The sequence below is a fragment of the Grampus griseus genome (genome assembly GCF_964374135.1).
Source record: "Grampus griseus genome assembly, chromosome: 11".
NCBI lineage: Eukaryota > Metazoa > Chordata > Mammalia > Artiodactyla > Delphinidae > Grampus > Grampus griseus.
In genome coordinates this window covers 72,490,768-72,511,612 of record NC_139005.1, presented here as the reverse complement: position 1 = coordinate 72,511,612, position 20,845 = coordinate 72,490,768, and the positions used below count along the sequence as shown (strand labels likewise).

The 20,845-nt window shown below is 34.9% G+C and overlaps 1 protein-coding gene across 4 annotated transcripts in view; it reads left to right on the top strand.

Moving 5' to 3' along the window:
- ATP2B1 (ATPase plasma membrane Ca2+ transporting 1) overlaps positions 1-20,361 on the top strand; it is a 133,515-nt gene extending 113,154 nt beyond the window's left edge. For 2 of the 4 annotated variants that reach the window (XM_082665179.1, XM_082665180.1), the window contains exons 16-22: positions 1,492-1,683; positions 1,914-2,127; positions 2,595-2,806; positions 4,165-4,272; positions 6,095-6,277; positions 6,662-6,775; positions 15,960-20,361. In XM_082665179.1, coding sequence (XP_082521305.1) covers positions 1,492-1,683; positions 1,914-2,127; positions 2,595-2,806; positions 4,165-4,272; positions 6,095-6,277; positions 6,662-6,775; positions 15,960-16,271 — 1,335 coding nt within the window. In that variant the 3' untranslated portion in view covers positions 16,272-20,361. The remainder of the gene's footprint in view (positions 1-1,491; positions 1,684-1,913; positions 2,128-2,594; positions 2,807-4,164; positions 4,273-6,094; positions 6,278-6,661; positions 6,776-15,959) is intronic. The other 2 variants (XM_082665181.1, XM_082665182.1) reach the window with 2 other exon arrangements.
- Positions 20,362-20,845: the final 484 nt, after the last annotated feature.

Genomic DNA, 20,845 nt, shown 5'->3' with positions numbered 1-20,845 from the left:
TATTTTACCAGTAGAAAGCTGAAAAGCTGGAAAGTCTTAGGCCTCTAAGTGGGATTTATCGACCAGAAGCTTCCCAGTAAAGTGATCTGGCTTGGCCATTTCACTTCCTTAGGGTACCTTGAATTTTCAGTATTTTTAGGTCTCTTCTCCTATGATGATCAGATTTTCGGGAAAGAATTTTCAGATGTGCTACCTAGAGGGCAATTCTGAATACTGGTATTCTGGGAAACAAGTAGAAAAAAGAAGGGTAGTGGTCTCTACATTCATTAAACAGAGTTACTCTTAACCCCTTTTTTTCAATATAGCACCTCCTATACTCAGCAGCACTTGGTATCGTTCAGTCTAAACGTTCTCTGTTATACCCTCTCTAGTAAATTAGCAGGCAGTCTTCTGCCAGGTTAGAGGGTGTCAAACTTCCTGGTTGCATGGATGTGGGAAGGGACTCTGAGGCTCTAGCTGCCTTTTCTTTTAATTTTGTTATTAAAATATAACACACGTACAGAAAAGTGTCTATGTCATAAGTAAACAGTGAATGGATTATCACAAGTAAACAGACCTGTTCTATGCAAGGCAAGAAATAGAATATGACCTATGCCCCCAGATGCCTCAACCACACTCCCTTCTAATTACTGCCGTCTCTCTCTGCAGAGGTAACCAGTATTCTGAAGATTCCTTTTGTCTGTTTTTGAACTTTGTAACATAAGAATCATATATCATGTATTATTCTGAGTCCATCTTCCTTTATTCATCATTTTTCATGTGCGATTCATCTGTGTTATTGTACATAGCTGTAGTTCACTCGTTTTTATCAATCCACAACTTATTAATCCATCCCATTCCACTGTTGAGGGACATTGTTATTCTTAGTTTGGGCCCTCTAAGTACTGCTTCAGCGTCTTCGGTAGACTTTAAGAATCCTCCTGTTCTTATTCACGCCTTCACCCCTACCTCCAGTGCTGCCTGGTGCTGCCGAGTCCTGAGCCTCACATAGGAGAGTCCTGTAGTGCAGAAAGGCTGCTACTCTGCTCTCCTACTGTTGATTTAGGATTCAGCTTTCTGGGGTCTGCTGAGTTTCTTCCTACTTGGTTATCTGCTTTCCAGCCTCTTAAGATGTTTTTGCAATGTCTCTTTTCCCACTAACTTCGTGAGTTTTTATTTTTTAATTAAAAAAAAAATCTTTTAGTGTGACTTTTGGAAGGAACTTGGGTAGTGCCTGTGTCCATTCCTCTTTTTGTTTTTTTAAACTCAATTTGAACATTATTGTCAGTGCCTCGTTCATTATGTTCGATTTCTGCTGAGATAGAATGTCTTTCTGAGAGATAGTACAATATCTTAGACTAACTATATTACCCCCCTTTTACGGTAAATTTAAGTCAGTAATTATTAAGTATAATGGTAAATTTTTGTTTATAAAATATATACTGTCCTTTCAAATATTTAAAGGTTATATTTTAAACATTCAGTCTAATTCACAGAAATTTTCTTTAATAGGGTATCGCTGGAACTGACGTAGCTAAAGAAGCATCTGATATTATTCTCACAGACGACAACTTTACAAGCATTGTTAAAGCAGTTATGTGGGGCCGAAATGTCTATGATAGCATCTCAAAATTCCTTCAGTTCCAGCTTACTGTTAATGTAGTAGCAGTGATTGTTGCTTTCACGGGCGCCTGTATTACTCAAGTAGGTTGACAATTTATCCATTAAAACTTGTTTATTTTAGAGCAAAGATATGTATAACCTGCCTTTTTAAAGTACTTAAATATTTAAATAAGTTGAAGCTTAGTACTTCAGGTTAATTAATATAAAAATGTTATCCTGTTCTGTTAAGTTTTTAAATAGAAACGGCTTCCTGAGAATTGCGGAGTCCTTGAATAGTTGTAAATGTCTATTAAGAAACCTGTTCTTTCTAGGATTCACCGCTTAAGGCTGTGCAGATGCTGTGGGTAAATCTCATAATGGATACTCTCGCTTCCCTGGCTCTGGCAACTGAACCCCCCACTGAGTCTCTCCTGCTTCGGAAACCTTATGGTAGAAATAAGCCTCTCATCTCACGCACAATGATGAAGAATATTTTGGGTCATGCATTCTATCAGCTTGTAGTAGTCTTTACACTCTTGTTTGCTGGTAAGAATTTAATGCCTGATAAAGTTTCAGTTGTTTCTGTTCCAAGCTAATATCCCAGATGGTTTTAATGTTACAAATTTTTCAAGAACAGAAGTTATTTTCTTTCTGACTCCCCATTTATCTTTAATTTCTTCTGTTTATCAGTGGATCCTTAGTACATTTTGAGAGGCAGTGTGATAGATTGGGGCAGTAGGGGGAGTAAAAAGAGTCCTAATTTCTTGTCCTTGGCTTTACCACTAATTAGATATGTGATCCTGAACATGTCACCATAGTTTTGGGGGCTTCCACTTCCTCCTGTATGAAATGAAAGAGGGTTGTACTATAGAATCCCAGGTCCCTTCCAGCTCTTTCTGTGCTGCCATTTGTGAGAGCCAAGAAAGGTCTGACTAGGTTTTATTGCATACTTCCTTGAAATGTTAAATTATTTTGTATGATAATTACAAAATGGTAATTTCTCATTCTTTCAGGAGAAAAGTTTTTCGATATTGATAGTGGAAGAAATGCTCCTTTGCATGCTCCTCCATCGGAACATTATACTATTGTTTTTAATACCTTTGTACTGATGCAACTTTTCAACGAAATAAATGCTCGGAAAATTCATGGTGAAAGAAATGTGTTTGAAGGAATCTTTAATAATGCCATCTTCTGCACAATTGTTTTAGGCACATTTGTGGTACAGGTGGGTAATTGTAAACGATAGTTTCAAATATGATTATTATGTGGAGATCTTAGGTGAACAGGTGGCTTGTTCCAGAAATTACTTGACTGCAATGTGTGGGCCTTCTGTGTATTGCCTTGATGACATCAAAAGAACTCGAGTGAAAATTTGCCCCATCCTGAAATTCTACATGTGAATGAGTACATTAAACTAATACTACTTTAATTGCACTACTGGTTCTGTGGCTGTGATACTTCACACTCACTGTGATTCTGATTATTCTACACTGTTATTATGAAAACTGTTGTAATTTTTATATTATTCAAGGCCAGTCTTATAGTCAACCACTTTTTAGTCCAGCTAGAGTGATCCCTTAATTGCTTCTAGCAACTAATAGTAGTTGTATTTGTACAGTTGAGTTCATTATTAAAAAATAAAAGGTTTTGAGATGCATATTTTAAAATCCATGTGATTCTGAATGGTCTCATCCAGACTTGGTATGTGCCAGCTTTCCATTTTGTAATATTGTCAAAACAAGGTAGAAGAGGAGTGGGAGAATGGGTGTGAGAAGTGGGGTTGAGATGAAATAGAAAGGACCGAATTTTCCCATTTTTATAAAGGTCATTCTAAGGACAAAACTAAGCATCACTTTACATATGGTAAATTTTATATAATTATATACTGTACCTATGTTTTTATATCATCTTGGATTCTATGGTACTCCTCTCTGTAAATGGTTGTTAATAGCAGAATCTGGAATCAAAGCAGGTAAGTGAACGGTGCTTGATCACACCAGGAGGTCAGTAAACACAGTAAGATTTAAACTTAAAAGGTGAGCTTTTAAGGATGATGCTAGTTTCAAAATGAAGATCTAAGAATTTTGAAGTTTATTTAGTCTATACCTTGTGTACTGTGGATACCAAAACCAAAACCCTAGACTTAATTATTTCTGTGCAGACTGTTTCTGTTTTAGCTTTCAGCTTCTATAAACTTTAGGGGAAGTGTTGCTTACTTGTTGTGTAGTTTCTGGAAGTATTTTATAAAAACATCATTGTTCATGACACGCTAAAATTTTAGTTTTTACTTACTATTAAAGTTAGGTTTATTTTATCTGTTTTTAATATATGGGGATTGCAAAAATGTAACTGCCTGTCTGTCTATCAAGCAAGTCTGATAAAACTTAGTTCCTCGCATAGGTTGATATATCCAAAACAGTTGATGTAGGGTATCATTCTTCAATGCCTTCGTGCTACTCAAAGTGTGGTCTGTGGACCAGCTACTGGTCTGTTCATTACAAGTCCACAATGAGATAAGGAGCATGGGCCAGAGTATAAGTCAACAACTTCACTAAATAAATTTATTCTTGATTATTCCTCTAGATAATAATTGTGCAGTTTGGTGGAAAACCTTTCAGTTGTTCAGAACTTTCAATAGAACAGTGGCTATGGTCAATATTCCTAGGAATGGGAACGTTACTCTGGGGCCAGGTAAAAAAATCTCATCATTTTTTGTTCAAACCTACAGTGATTTTTTAAAAAAAATTTCTAGTGTGTATATTCTTTAATCAGTTCTATAACTTGATTCTAAGTAGTTTTCATTCTGTTTTTTAGAACAAGTTTTACAACTGTTACTAAGTTGATGCATTTAAAACTGGTTAGAATGCTAACATCTGTATCTTTTGCTCTATGACCTACTTTTGCATTTTCAGATTTAATATTTTAATAAAAATATTATATACTTTAGACTTTTTATCATTTTGTTATGTAATTTAATAAAAATGTAGCATTGGAAAAATCTTGAGTTTCAGTTGATGTGAAGAATGTTTCTATAAAAATACTGGTATCTGGAAAAATAGGCCACAAAATGACATTTTAGATTATTTGGATCAAATGGCTTCAACAGTGTATGTATAAAATACAATGCCTGAAAAATTAGATATCCTTAATCTTCACTATGGATAGCTGACTTGCAGATATATGTCATTATTTTTTTAAAGATAGGTGGTAACGGTGTGTGTGCTGTTCATTTTAAATCCATTACCATCACTATAAAACTGATAGAAAATCTGTACCAACATTTTCATAAATGAAAACCAGCCTATGTTATGGTGTGTAACTGGTGTGAGCTAATTTACTGTCATTTTGCAAGTCAGTCAGACTGAATATTCAGATTGTACTTAACCTTAACTCAGTCTTTATGTGCCTTTTATCTCACCTTTTTCTTAATTGTGTTTCTAGGTTCTGAGCTTTCTCTTCTTACTCATTATAAAGCCTCTTTCATTGAGATCTTCTTTTAAGCAGGATCCGTACTGGGCCCACAGTTTTTTTTTTATTATTATTACCGTTCTAGTTACTTCATAATGTTCCCTCACAGGCAAAACCGAACCCTACAACCTCCCCCCAAATCTGGCTAATTTCAGGAAGAGGAGATTCAGTACAGTGTACACGCCTAACAGGCATCAGTTACTGTCCTTGGTTGACGTCGTCTATTGATTTTAAGTGTGCGATGGTAGAAAGCACTGATTTTGTTGGTCAGGAAAGCTAGGGTCTTAGTCACTCCATGAACAAGTCACTTCCAGTGTCTCTGAACCTGTTTCATCTCTAAAATGAGTTGGTTGGACTAGAAGTTCTCTGAGCAGTTCTGATTCTGACTGCATGCCTGTTTCTCCCAGCTTCCTTAAGGAATGGCTGTGAACACCTATAAGTTAATACATATTGGTATTTTGGTATTTTTTATTGTCTTCTCGGGCATCTGTTCTTGTTTCGTGTCATTCTCAATCAGTATTAATCCAATTTTAAATAGTTGTACTTTATGAAAATAAATACATTCAATAAACAAGAGCTATTTTCATCTCAGCCTTGAAGATTTTCTGAATTTTGGTATGTTTTTTCTCATTGAATTCTTAAAGCACTAATGAAATGTAAACTTCTTTTGCATCATATAAGATCACCTATTTTCATTTTTTTTGAAATAAATATCATTAATGTGAGTTTAAGGAAATACGTATATATCAAAGCATGGTTGTATAATTTACTGTCTTGAATGTCCTAAATAAAATATGAAAATGTAATCAGGTTATTTCCATTCAGGAAAACTTTTTAGCCTTCAAACTTAAATCTTTTGTGTAGCTAAGAGAAGGATATTTTTTGTTCTGAGAAAGAAAGCCTCTGATGGACAGGATCTCATTGCTTCATTGGTAAAGATAGTTGGCTATCCTTGCAACTTTCCATACCTTTTTTGTATTAAAGTTGATCGGTTTAATTGTAGTTTGATATGATTTGTTTCTGAGTTCTTTCCCCTGTGTTGTAGCTTATTTCAACAATTCCAACTAGCCGTTTAAAATTCCTAAAAGAAGCTGGTCATGGAACACAAAAGGAAGAAATACCTGAGGAGGAGTTAGCAGAGGACGTGGAAGAGATTGATCACGCTGAGCGGGAGTTACGGCGTGGCCAGATCTTGTGGTTTAGAGGTCTGAACAGAATCCAAACGCAGGTATGGGTCTGGTGGAGAGGTAGGAGAGACGATGGGAACGGGACCCCAGGGCTTTCGGGCCTGGGGAGGAGGTTTGAATGTGCTCCTTTGCTTCCTTTCCAGCCTCCCCAACCCACAAAACTTATTCTTTTGAAAAATAGTACTGGTGCCTGGAATGGGTGAAAGTTTTAACTGACCATGAAAGAATGTGTCTATATGCCCCAAGCTCCTTTTTTCCTAGCTTTTTCCCCCACTTCATCTCCAAATGCTACTCTTGCCTATTTATCTGCTCTGTAAAAAGTGCCTTTTTCTTTACTTTTTATATGTTGATAGATGGAATGGTCCTTTCTCTTGTTCTCTCTCTCTCTTGCTGAGCAAGCTGTCACAATCTCTGATTCCTTGCAGATGGATGTAGTGAATGCTTTCCAGAGTGGAAGTTCCATTCAGGGGGCTCTAAGGCGGCAACCCTCCATCGCCAGCCAGCATCATGATGTAACAAATATTTCTACCCCTACACATGTAGTGTTTTCCTCTTCTACTGCTTCTACTACTGTGGGGTGTGAGTGTGTGTTCCTAAGTGCATGAAATTAACATTTCCTACTTCACACACCTAACGTTTCTCATTTTCTCCTTAATGTTTAAATTCATTGTTCAGGCTTTTCATAAAGCTTTCTTTTCGTAAAGTGGATTGAGACCTCAAAGTGTTGTCGTTGTGATTGTTTTATTTCTTAGAGGGTTAGATAACAGGTGGAACAATTGCAACCAAAGATCAGACATGAAATCTGTGAGCTTGTCTCTATTCTAACTCTGATAGTTAATATGGGGAATAAAATTGTAGCTTAGAATTTGTGAAACGACTATAAATTTTTGAGTATATGCCTTTAAACATGTTCCATACTGCATGATTCCCAAAAGCATGTGATTTGAAACTGATCTAACAGAACCAAGAAATTGCATTCTTAAAGCTAAAAATGAACTTAAGCATTCTGACTTGTATCTTGTTCAGTTTGTAAAGTAAGTTAGTACCCTGAAGAAAAGTTCTGAGCATATAGCCAGGTGTTTGCCTTCTTAGCTTGGACTTTGTGGCCTTGCTGTGAATTTTTAATTTATTTTGTTTTGTTTTGAGAGTGCATCCCTGTATAAGCTTCAAAGTTCTTTGGTATGTATGTGGGTTTTTTCATTTATATAATCAATTTAATTTAGAATTGTTTCCTAGATAAGAAAATGTTCTATTAAGTTTTCCAAAGAAGTAGGGAAAGTGCATTTCTTTTAATATTTTTTCAGTTTTGTTTTTTTTTTTTAAGTTTACTCATTTCTCACACCACTGCCCACCTCCCACCTCTTACAGTAACCAGTTTGTTTTTTGTATCTATGAGCTTGGTTTGGGTTTCACTTTTTTTTAGATTCCACATATAAGAGAGATCATATGGTATTTGTCTTTCTCTGTCTGACTTACTTCACTCAGGATAATAATGCCTTCAAGGTTCATCTGTGTTTTCACAAATATCAAGATTTCCTTTTCTATGGTTAAATAATGTTCCTCTGTGTGTGTTTGTGTGTGTGTGTGTGTGTGTGTGTATACACCATATGTATCCATTCATCAGTGGACACTTAGGTTGTTTCTGTTTCATTCTATCAGATGTGAGGTAATATCTCATTGTGGGTTTTGATTTTGCATTTCCCTGATGATTAGTGATATTGAGCATCTTCTCATTTACCTATTGGCCATTTGTAGATAGTTTTTAGAAAAATGTCTGTTTGGATCTTTTGACCGTATTTTAATTGGATTGTTTGGTTTTCTTGCTATCGTTGTACAGGTTTTTTGTATATTTTGGATATTGGCCCTATATCAGATATATGATTTGCTAATATTTTCTCCCATTCTGTAGGTTGCCTTTTCATTTTGTTCATAGTTTTCTCTAATGTGTAGAAGCTTTTTAGTTTGATGTAATCTCACTTGTTTAATTTTGCTTTTCTTGCTTTTGGTGTCAGATTCAAAAAATCATCATCCTATGTCAAGGAGCTTACTTACCATCTATGTTTTTTTTCTAGGAGTTTTATGGTTTCAGGTCTAACGTTAAAGTCTTTATAATCAATTCTGAGTTCATTTTTGTGTAGTGTGAGATAATAGTGGTACGGTTTCATTCTTTTGCACGTGGCTGTCCAATTTTCCTAACACCATCTATTGAAGAGACTGTCTTTCCCCATTGTATATTCTTGACTCTTTTATTGTCAATTAATTGACCATATGTGCATGGGTTTATTTCTAGGGTCTCTGTTCTGTTCCGTGGATCTATATGTCCATTTTTATGCAAACTCATACCAGTACCATACAGTTTTAATTACTATATCTTTGTAATATAGTTGAAATCAGGGAGCCTCCAGCTTTGTTCCTGTTTCTCAAGATTGCCTTGACTATTTGGGTCTTCTGTGGTTCCATACAAATTTTAGGATTGTTTGTTCTATTTCTGTGAAAAATGCCATTGGAATTTTGATAGGGATTTCATTGAATCTGTGTTGCTTTGGGTAATGTGGGCATTTTAGCAATATGAATTCTTCCAATCTGTGAACATGGAGTATCTTTTCATTTATTTGTGTCATCTTTAGTTTCTTTCATTAATGTCTTGTAGTTTTCGATATACAGGTCTTTCACCTCCTTGGTTAAATTTATTCTTAGATATTTTATTATTTTTTTGATACAGTTGTAAATGAGATTTTTTTTTTTTAATTTATTTATTTTTGGCTGCACTGGGTCTTCGTTGCTGCGCATGGGCTTTTCTCTAGTTGCAGTGAGCGGGGGCTACTTTTCCTTGCGGTGCACTGGCTTCTCATTGCGGTGGCTTCTCGTTGCGGAGCTTGACCTCTAGGCGTGTGGGCTTCAGTTGTTGTGGCACGTGGGCTCAGTAGTTGTGGCTTGTGGGCTCTAGAGCGCAGGCTCAGTAGTTGTGGCACACGGGCTTAGTTGTTCCTCAGCATGTGGGATCTTCCCAGCCCAGAGCTTGAACCTGTGTCCCCTGCACTGGCAGGCAGATTCTTAACCACTGTGCCACCAGGGAAGTCTGGGATCGTTTTCTTAATTTCCCTTTCAAATAGGTTATTAGTGTAAAGAAATATAACAGATTTTTGCATATTGATTTTGTATCTTGCAACTTTATTGAATTCGTTTATTAGTTCTGACAGTTTTTTGATGGAGTGTTTAGGGTTTTCTATATATAATATCTGCAGACAGTGACAGGTTTATGTCTTCCTTTCCAATTTGGATGCCTTTTGTTTCTTTTTCTTGCCTAATTGCTCTAGTTAAGACTTCCAGTACTATGTTGAGTAAAAGTGACAAGAGTGAACATCCTTGTCTTGTTCCTGACCTTAGAGGAAAAGCTTTCAGCTTTTTGCTGTTAGGTATGATGTTAGCTCTGGGTTTGTCCCTTCATTATGTTGAGGTATGTTCCCTCTGTACCTGTTTTGTTAAGAGCTTTTATCATAAATGGATGTTGAATTTTATCAAGTGCTTTTCTGCATCTGTTGAAAGATGATCATGTGATTTATACTGATTAATTATTATAAGTCATAATTTTCATTAATTGACTAGAATGACAGATTTTCTTTCAGGTTTTTAGAAAATGACTTTTAGTAAAAGGTTTTTAGTAAACTCTCCAGAAGTCTTATAACCTATATCGTTCTTACTCTGAATTAGTGTCTTGAGTCCATGGTGGATTCTTAGTATATTAGAGGCATTAAAGATACAAACCCACCCATTCCTCATGCCTACCCTTGAAGTCAGCTAAGATACCTGATTTGGCCAGAAACCTATCTTTTCCATTTGGTCTTTAGCCAATTAAGGACTAGAGGAACATTGGGAAGCTGGGGAGAGGATGAATTGAGGGGAGAAAACAATGCTGTTTATGCAGAGCCTATCTGTTCACTCTTTGCTTAAGTAATTTTCATTTGTTATTTTTGACAGTGTTGCAAAACAGGCAGAACAGGAACTATCCCCATTTTATAGGTGTGAAAACTGACTTGGAGTTTAAATAACTTGTCCATGGCTAATAAGCAGAGGCAACATGATGTAGAGCAAAGAGCAGACAAGTGCTGTAAAGACAAACTGACCCTGTAACATTTAGACAGGATGTTAAATTTACATACGTGGACAGATAGGAATCTTCCTTTTAGAAATTACTGTGGTACTACCTACCTGAATGAAATGGTGTATGCAAATTGCCTGGCCTTACTCCTGGGATGGCTGATGTCAGTTGCATGCCTCCCTCCTATGGATTTCACATTATTCCTGGTTTTCGAGGACATATTACCACTCATCCCTTCATCTCCTACTATTAGTGTTCATTTAGCTGTATTTCATGAACAGTGGAAGACCTACTATATGCCAAGGCTGCTAGAACCTCCAGATCTTGTCATCTAGTAAGGGAAGCAAACAAGGAGTTGGGGATTTCTACATGGTGATGAAACAGAATATTATAACAGGGTCCTTAACCCACCCTGAGAAGTCAGGAAAAATTACCGAAAGGAAATGATTCCCAAGCTGACCTGACAGAATTTGTCGACTGGGGAAAGCAGACCTCAACTGATGTAGTTTGATACTAAAGGAGTAATGGAAAGTAAGGAGTTGATGGGGCTAGAATGGAAAGTAAACATCTGTTTATATCCCACAAGAAGGAGCCAAACTGAGACTTAATCCCTCCCCTCAAAACTTTAAATTTGAAAAATTTCAAACTGGCAGACAAGTTGAAAGATTAATATATGAATAATCTTCACCTGGATTTACCACTTCCTAATATTTTATGATGTCTACTTTATATAATATTAATATATACTTTTTTTGAGCCATTTGAAAGTAAGTAGCAGATATCATAAATGCCATCTCTAAATACTTCACTATGTGCTCTCCTATATAATCATACTGTATAATCACATCCAAGAAATCTGTCTTTGATACCATTTTATCTAATATACAGTCCATATTCAGATTTCTCCAGTTGCCCCCAAAATGTCCTTTATAGCTTTTTTGATCCAGGATCGAAGGAAAGACATTCAATAACATGTGTTTATGACTCTTCAGTTTCCTTTAACCTGGATCCATTTTCTCTACCTTTAATTTTCATAACATTGACTTTTTAAAAAAATCTAGGCAAATTGTCTTATAAAGTGTCCTGCATTCTGGATTTGGTTGTTTTCTCTTGATTAGCTTTATGCTAAACTTTTTTTGACAAGTTTATCTCCTAGGTGGTATATATTCTGTTTATTTTTACTTCAGAAAATTTTAAGTAATTGACTTCTTTCACTTGGAGTGGTATCACATGACCTTAGGTGTATCATATTTATTGTATTTCTCTGTATAATTGTATTCCAGGCTTTATATTAAATATCAAATCAAGCACAAACTCTGAAGACATAGCCACCCACACCTGCTTCAGGTGATGTGCTCTGTGCTCTTTTCTGATGCACAACTATATATGAAACCTGTGAGTTGCTGGGCACATGTAGTGAGGGTAATGGTGTTAATACATTTAATGAAAGGTTAAATTCCTCACTGGTTTCCTGTCCTAATATAAAATAATCTTAGAAATATCTGTGTTTGTCAGACTTCTTTGACTCTTTTTTTTTTTAAGCTTTTTTTTTTTACTGAAGTATAGTTAATTTACAATGTTGTGTTAACTTCAAGTGTACAGCAAAGTGATTCAGTTATACATATATGTATTCTTTTTCAGATTCCTTTCCATTATAGGTTAGTATAAGATATTGAATAGGGTTCCCTGTGGTATACAGTAGGTCCTCATGGTTTTCTGTTTTATATATAGCAGTGTGTATATGTTAATCCCAAACTCCTAATTTGTCCCTCCCCCTCCCCCACTATCCTCAAAGACTCATCTGGAGTCTTTACTGTGCTAAATGAAGAAATTATAATCCATTTCAACTTTGTCATATACTAGGCTTGTAACATCTCTGGAGAGGGCATCTTTTTTTCCTCACTTATTAGTCAGATCTTCTAAAAATCTGAAGAGGAAACTTTCTATAGTTTTTCTTTATAAAGTGTATCCTTCTAATATCAGTCTTCACGGTTAGTAAATTCTTTTGCTAAATCAATAGTTACGCCTTCCTGGAAAGGAGAAATTGAGAGAAAATTTGGACTTCCAGATAAATGATTGGCAAACCATAGCCTATGGGCCATATCTGGCCTGTTGCCTGTTTTTAATTGGAACATAGCCATGCTCATTCATTTAATTACTGTCTGGTAGGTTTACACTACAAAGGCAGAGTTGAGTAGCTGCATCAGGGACCGTATGGCTCACTAAACCTAAAATACTTGCTATTTGGCCCTTTACAGAAAATGTTTTCCAACCCCATTCCAGGTAATTAACATTATATATTACACAGGTGAGTCTCACTTTGAGAAAATTTGATATGCAAGTACACAGCTTTGAAAAGCAACCTCAAATTTTACTCCCTGTTGCACAGTATCTTTTACTTTACCATTGAAATTCTTTATGGTGCACATAATAAAGGTAGTGATGAATACAAATTTCAGAAATGGGCAGTCTGTTGTAGAAGGTAAGATATATCAGCTACTGATTAAGTAGCCTCATAGTTTAAAGCCATCTCCTTACATACAGTGTTTTGGGCAGTAATATTTTCTACTATCAAAAGTTAGGATTATATTTAAGAAAATGGGTGGTTTAGCAGGGTACATGATTTTAATTTGATTTGTTACTTAAAGTTTAATGTAATGCTTACATATTCAGTTTCCTAAAATTACTTTATGATCATAATAATCATTTCAATTTTTTGTTTGCCATATATGCCTCATTCATGCCTCTGATTTTTTTCCTCAATAATTTACTGTTTAAAAAATTTTCTTGACATAGGGATTGTTGAATTTTTCTTAATTCTTACAATTTTAGGAGCTATAGTTTTGTGCATAGTAGGTCCTAATAGCTATTAAAAGAATTGAGTTAAAAGACTAGGTAAACAATAAGGGTTGGATTGTCAAAGATGGGTAATCATTTTCTGCTTAAACTGATTTCTTTGTGGTATTAAAATAGTTTTCTGTCTACCTACAGTATAATGCACACAGTTGGCACTTTTTAATTACTCAGAATTACTACAGTACTGTGAGAATTTTACCTATAGAAGGTAACAGAGATGAGGGCAAGTATAAACTAGGTCAGTGTCACGCCTTAGATCGAGAGTGCTTTCTTATTTATGAGTAGAAAGTAAAGCAAATCTGGCTCAGTGGCCCCTAGTTAATCTAGATGTTATTGTGTGTACCTAATGTGAGAACTGTTTATTGAAAATTGTATTGCTTTGCAGCATTTCTAAGCTGTCCTTGTAATGTGCTGACCTAAATCTTAGGAAGTATCTTATTCTACTGAAGTTACTTATAAAGCTGATGTCCATATGTTCTCTTCTTTTATTGACTTGAAAGAACCTGGAGTTGGGAGTACAGAAAGCTTGGTTCTAAGACATTCTGGCACTAATTTGTAGTGACCCAGCAAGGCAGCCACCTGTCCTTAGTTGCTCAGTTTCATTATTTGTAGTGGTTGAAATAACCTATCTCGAATATCCTTTCAAGCTTCGATGTTCTAGGGTAACTTAATACATTTTGTTAGATAGGAAAAAAAATCTTAGCAAAATTGGAAAGCTTTGGTAAAAAGGAATCTAATTTCACCTGCCACAGGTGTGAGTGTAATTGTTTATACAAATATACTCACTGCACTCACCTGCTTATAACTCTTTACACTGCCCCTCCTAGAGCTTTGCCCACTCCCAAATCTCTAACTTAAACCCATACCTTTCTTCTGAGCTCTGGATATTTTCACTTGGATGTTCTGCAGCTCCCCAAATTTAACATGTTTCAAAAATTGATTTTTATTTTCCCCTTGATTCTTCACTACTCCCTTCTACCCAGACTGGTCAAAACAAAACATCTCAACTGCTTCTCTAGCTCCATTAGCAATACCAGCAACCAAGTCAAATAAGCAACAACTTTGAGAGTCATCTTGAGCAGCTCTCATCACTAACCAGACTTGCTGGCTGGTCCTCCAGTTTGTATTCTCTGTGCCTACTGGCCACTGACAGCAGTGAACATAGGAGTGCAGGAATCGCTCCAAGATCTTGATTTCAGTTCCTTTGGACAAATTCTTAGAAGTGGGGATCTGGAATAGTCAGACTCATACAAGCAGAGTAGAATGGTGGTTACCAGGGACTAGAGGGAGGGGGAATTGGGAGATGTTGGTCAAAGGGTACAACATTTCAGTTATACAAGATGAATAAGTTCTGGAGATCTAACGTATAGCATGGTGACTACAGGTAACAATACTATACTGTATTGTATACTTGAAATTTGCTAGGAGGGTACAATCCCAAGTGTTCTCAACACACACAAATGATAACTGTGTGAGGTAGTGGATATGTTAATTAACTTGATTGTAATGATTATTTCATAGTGTAGATGTATATCAAATAGTCTTGTATGCCTTAAATATATACAGTAAAAAGTAGGCATAAACTGCTACATTTTCAAAAAAATAAATTCAAATATCCCTGTGAAGAAATTAATTTTTTCAATGCCATTGTCTTATGAGGTGAATTTAGTGACTTATAAGATGACTTTAGTGATCTTTTTTTTGGAATATCAGTATCAGTTACTTCTGTTAACTATGAGTAAATGATGTCTTCATTGCTAAACAGGATTCATTAGAAAGCAAAGGCAAACACTATTTGAATTGATGTATACTAGATGCTCAGCTATTTGGATTTTGTCTTTTTTTTTTTTAAACTATTTACAACACTGGGTTAATGAGACCTAACGTCAGTATGTGCAGGAATGTATTTGAGTCAATTATTTGTTAACCTCTCTTCATCCATACAGCAGACTTCTGAGAAGGAAGGTGAATTGTTGAGCTATATATTTAAGGGTGAAAACGCTAGAAGACTTTGTGTCTTCTCCTGGGGAAATTTTTCACAGAAGGATCCCAGAGGGCTTTTTGTTTTGTTTTAAATCTGTTCTTTCCAATGAAGTTTAGTATGTAAATTTATTTGTTTTATTATTATAGAGAAAAACACTAACACTTGACTGACAAATGGCATATACTCAAATATTTATAGCTGTTTAATGGCATTTTATAGATATTTATTTGGGTTTTGTCTTTTTATTTTTTAATTAAGGGCATAGTGGGGTAGATGTGAGTTCATTGTGACATTCAGCTTATATTTGCTTGGCTTTTTCATAGTCGGTGACACCCTAATTCCTAGCATGATTAATAGTAACCCTCTGTGCTTGACTTTGTTTAACTTATTTGAATTGTTTTCAAAAATTATAATTTTTTTCATTTAAAAAATTAGCTAAAGCTGTGTATGGTTAATTTTATGTTTGTTTTGTTTGATTTTGTTTTTTTAGGGAAAAAAATCCTATAAAATGGCTATTAAATTCTTAGCCAGTGACAATGAGATTTTCTTAGTATTACTTTGAATTCTACACCTCTTAATTCTTAGAGTATGTGGTTTTGTTGGTCTGTAGTGTCCTACTAAAATATTCATTTTTTTTTACAGTGTATTGCAAGTTCCACTGCATTACATGCAAATATGATTCACTCATACCTAGCTGTTTGTGGATTCAAACTCATAAATGAACCATTTTTAAATTAAGCTAATGACGTACTGATAATCTTTCTGTGTTTTCTGATGTTTACAGATTCGAGTGGTGAATGCATTTCGTAGTTCTTTATATGAAGGGTTAGAAAAACCGGAATCAAGAAGTTCAATTCACAACTTTATGACACATCCTGAGTTTAGGATAGAAGATTCAGAGCCTCATATCCCCCTTATTGATGACACTGATGCTGAAGATGATGCTCCTACAAAACGTAACTCCAGTCCTCCACCCTCTCCTAACAAAAATAACAATGCTGTTGACAGCGGGATTTACCTTACAATAGAAATGAACAAGTCTGCTACCTCTTCATCCCCAGGAAGCCCACTACATAGTTTGGAAACATCACTCTGATTGTAAGCTGAATGTTAACACACTAGCTGCATTGTAAAGAAACAAATTGAAACTGGGTCTTTTCACATATTGTGACGGACAAGATAGTATTCTTGTCTTTGGACTTCAACAGAAGACACACTTGTACGAATGTAGATTTATTTTTTTAAAAAAAAAAAAAGCAAAGCTTTCTGCCAGACTGAGGGTGCTTTTTGGGGGGTGGGAGAAATGAACTGACAGAAACAGTAACTCAGCTTAAGTTGACCTGTGGATCATCAGTAGAACCTAAGAATGGTCCTGAACAGTGTATTAGCAAAGCTTTAGTTTATCTCAATCCTTGATGGGAGAGAGGGAGGAGTAAAGCTGGGCAAGCAAGCAAAGAGCCCTGGATCATTGAATTGATGCTTTAATTTCTGCTGTTGGCTGTTAATAATTTGGATTATTTATGTTTATAAATGATACAGATCTGTTTACAAGGTTTGTAGATACTTTTTTTGTTCCTGTTCATAGATGGGAAGCTTCCTTATAACTGATGCAGAGAAAAATTAGTCCTTCAAATACTGCTGTATTTTCAGGAAAAAAAGGGGGGGGGTGTTTCTATTGAAACTGTACTAAATTTTTGCCTACAATTTACCTTGTTAAATATTGTAGATAAATTGCTAATACTAATAGCCAAATAGATAACACTAATGCTTTGTTTAAAAAAACAAAAAACAAACAAAACAAAAAACAAACAAAACAAAACAAAAAAACATGAGCAGTGGTGTTCTAATGAAGTTATGGCATCTGTCCTAATTAGTTTCTTAAATACATTTACTACTTAATGGTTTTGAAACAACTGTTTAATTTTTAAAATTTTTGAAAACTTGCTAATAACCTTTGTTCAGAATTTAGTAGATTGTTTAATGCAGGACATCAACTACATAATGAAAGATGCTTGAAATGCTTTTGTTATTTCAGGCAAATCAAATTAAATCAAACTATCAAACTACAAGAGAACTTTAGTCCTTTTTGTTTTTGTCTAAACATGTTAGTTCAGTGATGTCTTGGTGAGCTGTGAGTGAACTGTATTGATTTTTCTAATAAATCCTTAGAAACCTTCATATAGCATGAGGGCTGTTGGCATTTTGAAAAAGGTTAATAAGTAGAAGCATACATGTTTTCCTTTTGTTTTTGAAACTTGTTTGTAAACATAAATAAATATGCCCTTTTATTAAATAAATACACAGCGATGTTTTTTTAAAAAGAAATTTCAGCTTCTTTACTCAATTCTACATATATGGTGCATCGGTCTGTTCTCTTTAACCACAATTGGAATAAATTTCAAGATGGTAACAGCCCCATGAAGTACCCCCTTTAATTCCTTGGTGGCAGGTCTAACAGAACCAAATTAAGGAAAGCATTGCAGTTTGACATGTTCCTCATAGAGTTTAGTTTGCCTAAAATAGTCTCACAGTTTAAAAAAAATAATGACCACCATTGTCTTTGATACATTTGTTTTCATTCTTAAGTGGCCAAATAACAAATTAGGTAAAATGAGATTATGTGAAAAGGTGGGAAAGGTCCTAAAAATATACATATTTAGATGTAATAATTAACCATATGCTGGAATGCCCATCTGTAAGCCAGTTGGAGTCTTTAAGTCTTTTTTTCTTTTGTCTACCTTCTCCCCCTTTTTGCCTCTTGTCTTTACCTTTTAGGAACTGGCATTGTGTTAGGGCCCAGATTGCATCAGATATACAATCCTCAGGCTGACATAAAGTTTACGAGGACTACTACAACATCTGAGAGTGCTGACCCAGCAAAGAAACATTTAGTTGATGGTGCTTGATATTTTTGGTGGGTGGGGGAGAATCTTTTTCTCTCCATCAGTCCTTTGCAGTTAGCCTCTGCAAGACTTAGAAGAACATTGGCTCTGTCAGCATTTGTAACTGTACATTATTCATCAGGTATTTATAGCAAATCATACTGTAAAAAGAGGTAGCATGATATGCTGGAAAGCATACGAGGCTAGGAGTCAGGACCTGGTTTCTAGTCTTGATTTTGCCATTAACGTGCTGCATGACCTTGGGGAAATCATTTACCCTAAATGAGGGTGGTGGACTAGACTATCTTGAAGAACCCTTTCAGCTCTAAAAATTTACCCTATCAACTGGAGAGCCTACAAGGCATAGGGAATAGAGAAAAGGGAAATGTTTTCAGTTTTCTTTTTTATTTTGGTTATGCTTAAATATGAATGTAATTACCAAAAGATTTAGAAATGCATGTGCTTTGGAGGATTTGTATTGAGCTTTTACAGTATTCATTTTTCAACTCAAGGCAATGGCTTTTTACACCAACTCTAATCCATAAATGGGTCTTATTGACATCCATGAAGTAGTAGCAAGACATGCTTAGTGTGTATTTCTCTCTTTGAGACACTGTAATTTCTACCAGAAATTTCCAGAGCATTATGTAAGTGGAAAAAAATGCAAACAAGCTGTTAAAGATCTTGGATCCCATTATATAGTATGTATAGCTGAAATCAGCATCTGTAATTCAATCACGTTTTCTCTTTTATCCTCTAACCAAAAAATTGTTTAATTTTGCATCCCAAATGTTTTTAATCTTTGTATATTTTTTAAAAATCTTTTTCTCCTCATCATTGCCTTTTTTGTGGTTGTAAATAGACTTACTTGCACTTTGAAGATGAGTTACTCCTTGTCATCTTATAAATATGTGATATGGTAATTTTCATAACAGATGTCAGTTTTGAACCAAGAAATGGTGATTTGTTTATAAGCAAAAAAAAAAAAAAACTGGCTTCATTTCTGTGAAATTGCTCTTTGAAAATTTCTTTTTACACGTGTAAGCCAACTGAGATACCGTGATGGTGTTGATTTCTTTCAATGATGCTTACCATCTATTTTAGCCACTGAGCCTTTTATTATTTGTCTATTTGTAAAGTTTATTTGTCTTAACTCATTTAATAAATATACTGTTTATCTGTTTCTGAATGGGGACTGAACTTTTTGAATATTTAAATTGATTTGAACATCATATTTGGGAATTCTTTTTTTCTACTTGAAATTTTAAAGACCTAATTGATGAAAATTCTGTAATGTACTTGAAATGTTATGGCTGTGTTCTAATATGCATGATCTTGCCCCTAGAATGAAAGTGGGTGTATTGTCCCTACTCTCCTACCCACTGTCTTCAATCTTTGTAGCACAAGAGATAATTTTTGCAGTCCAGGGGAGAATAATGTTTGGGTTTTAAGAAAGATTAGTTTTTCACATTAAATGTAAGACCTTATTTTTTCATTAACTAATGCAAAGTTGTCAATAGCAATTATCTGAACGTTAGGGTAACAAAATTAATCAAATTGCCCTCAGCTGGTTTTTATAATAAATTATTAACATAAGTTAGCAACTTTGTTGAAATACTGAGAAAACTTTAAATGATTATTAATACCATATTTTTCCATCAGTAAAAATTATTCAGTTAATGAGTATATACAAGTACCATATTTATGACATGAGAGTTGTTTTCTACTGTCAAGTTCGATTGTATATATGTATTATGTATTAGGATTGAATTTTGAATTAAGTCCCTTTGTAAAATTAACTGAATAAGAAAGGGAAGTTTCTGTAAGTTTCTGCTTATTGACATTTTTTCTTCCCTGTGTCTTTAGAGAGCTCCTGTCATGTTACAGCTGCCTTTGTTCTTTTAACGTACTCCACTCTTAAGACTCTGACGTCCAAACCCCATATCAACCTGTATCTTTTTAAATTAGTGTTGCACTCATTTGTAGACCAAAAAAACCTTTTAATAGCATAATTATACCACTGAACTAAAAACAATCTTTGAAAGATCCTTGAAAACTTGTCTTTATTTTAGAATAAGCATTATAAAAATACCATAAAGAATGTTCGATGCTGTAATGGGAGTCATGGTTGTATTCCTGTACTTCTCTTATCAGTACATGTCAAAAAGGACATGATCTTTATCCTTATAATGTAACTTCCTTTCAATAGATAGATGATTTTGTCTCTTAAACTCTCGATAGCTTATTTTTGTACTTTCTGTCTTAACTACTTCTTTAACATTTTCCCTGTTTGTTAGAAAAATACTTCAGCTTGCAGACAAATATACTAAATGTAGGCATGTTTAATCTCTATTCTCTGAATTCAGTGTCATTATTGAACATGATAATATTAATGGTTCCAAAGTAGGAAATTAAAGGAAGATATATGAATATGTGTTTATACGGTATCAGTCTTTGCACAACTTTCTTAACCAGCACTGTGTCCTAGGAAAACTAGTTTCCAAATCAGTACTACCCAAATCTGGGTGGGGTGTTCAATGCGGTAAGTTCCCTAAGAATTCTCTTAATTAAATCAGAGTTACAAGGACCACATAACTTCCGAATTACGTTTTAGATAATTAAATACAGACACTCTCTCCTTACCTATTAAAAGGAATCTTGTCATATCATAAGTTAATATCTATGGAGTACCTGATACATGCTGAGCACTCTATGTGGATCATGTAAATATTGCTAACAACCCTCTGTACTGCTGCTGCCATTTTACATAGGCAGAGACTGAAGCTTA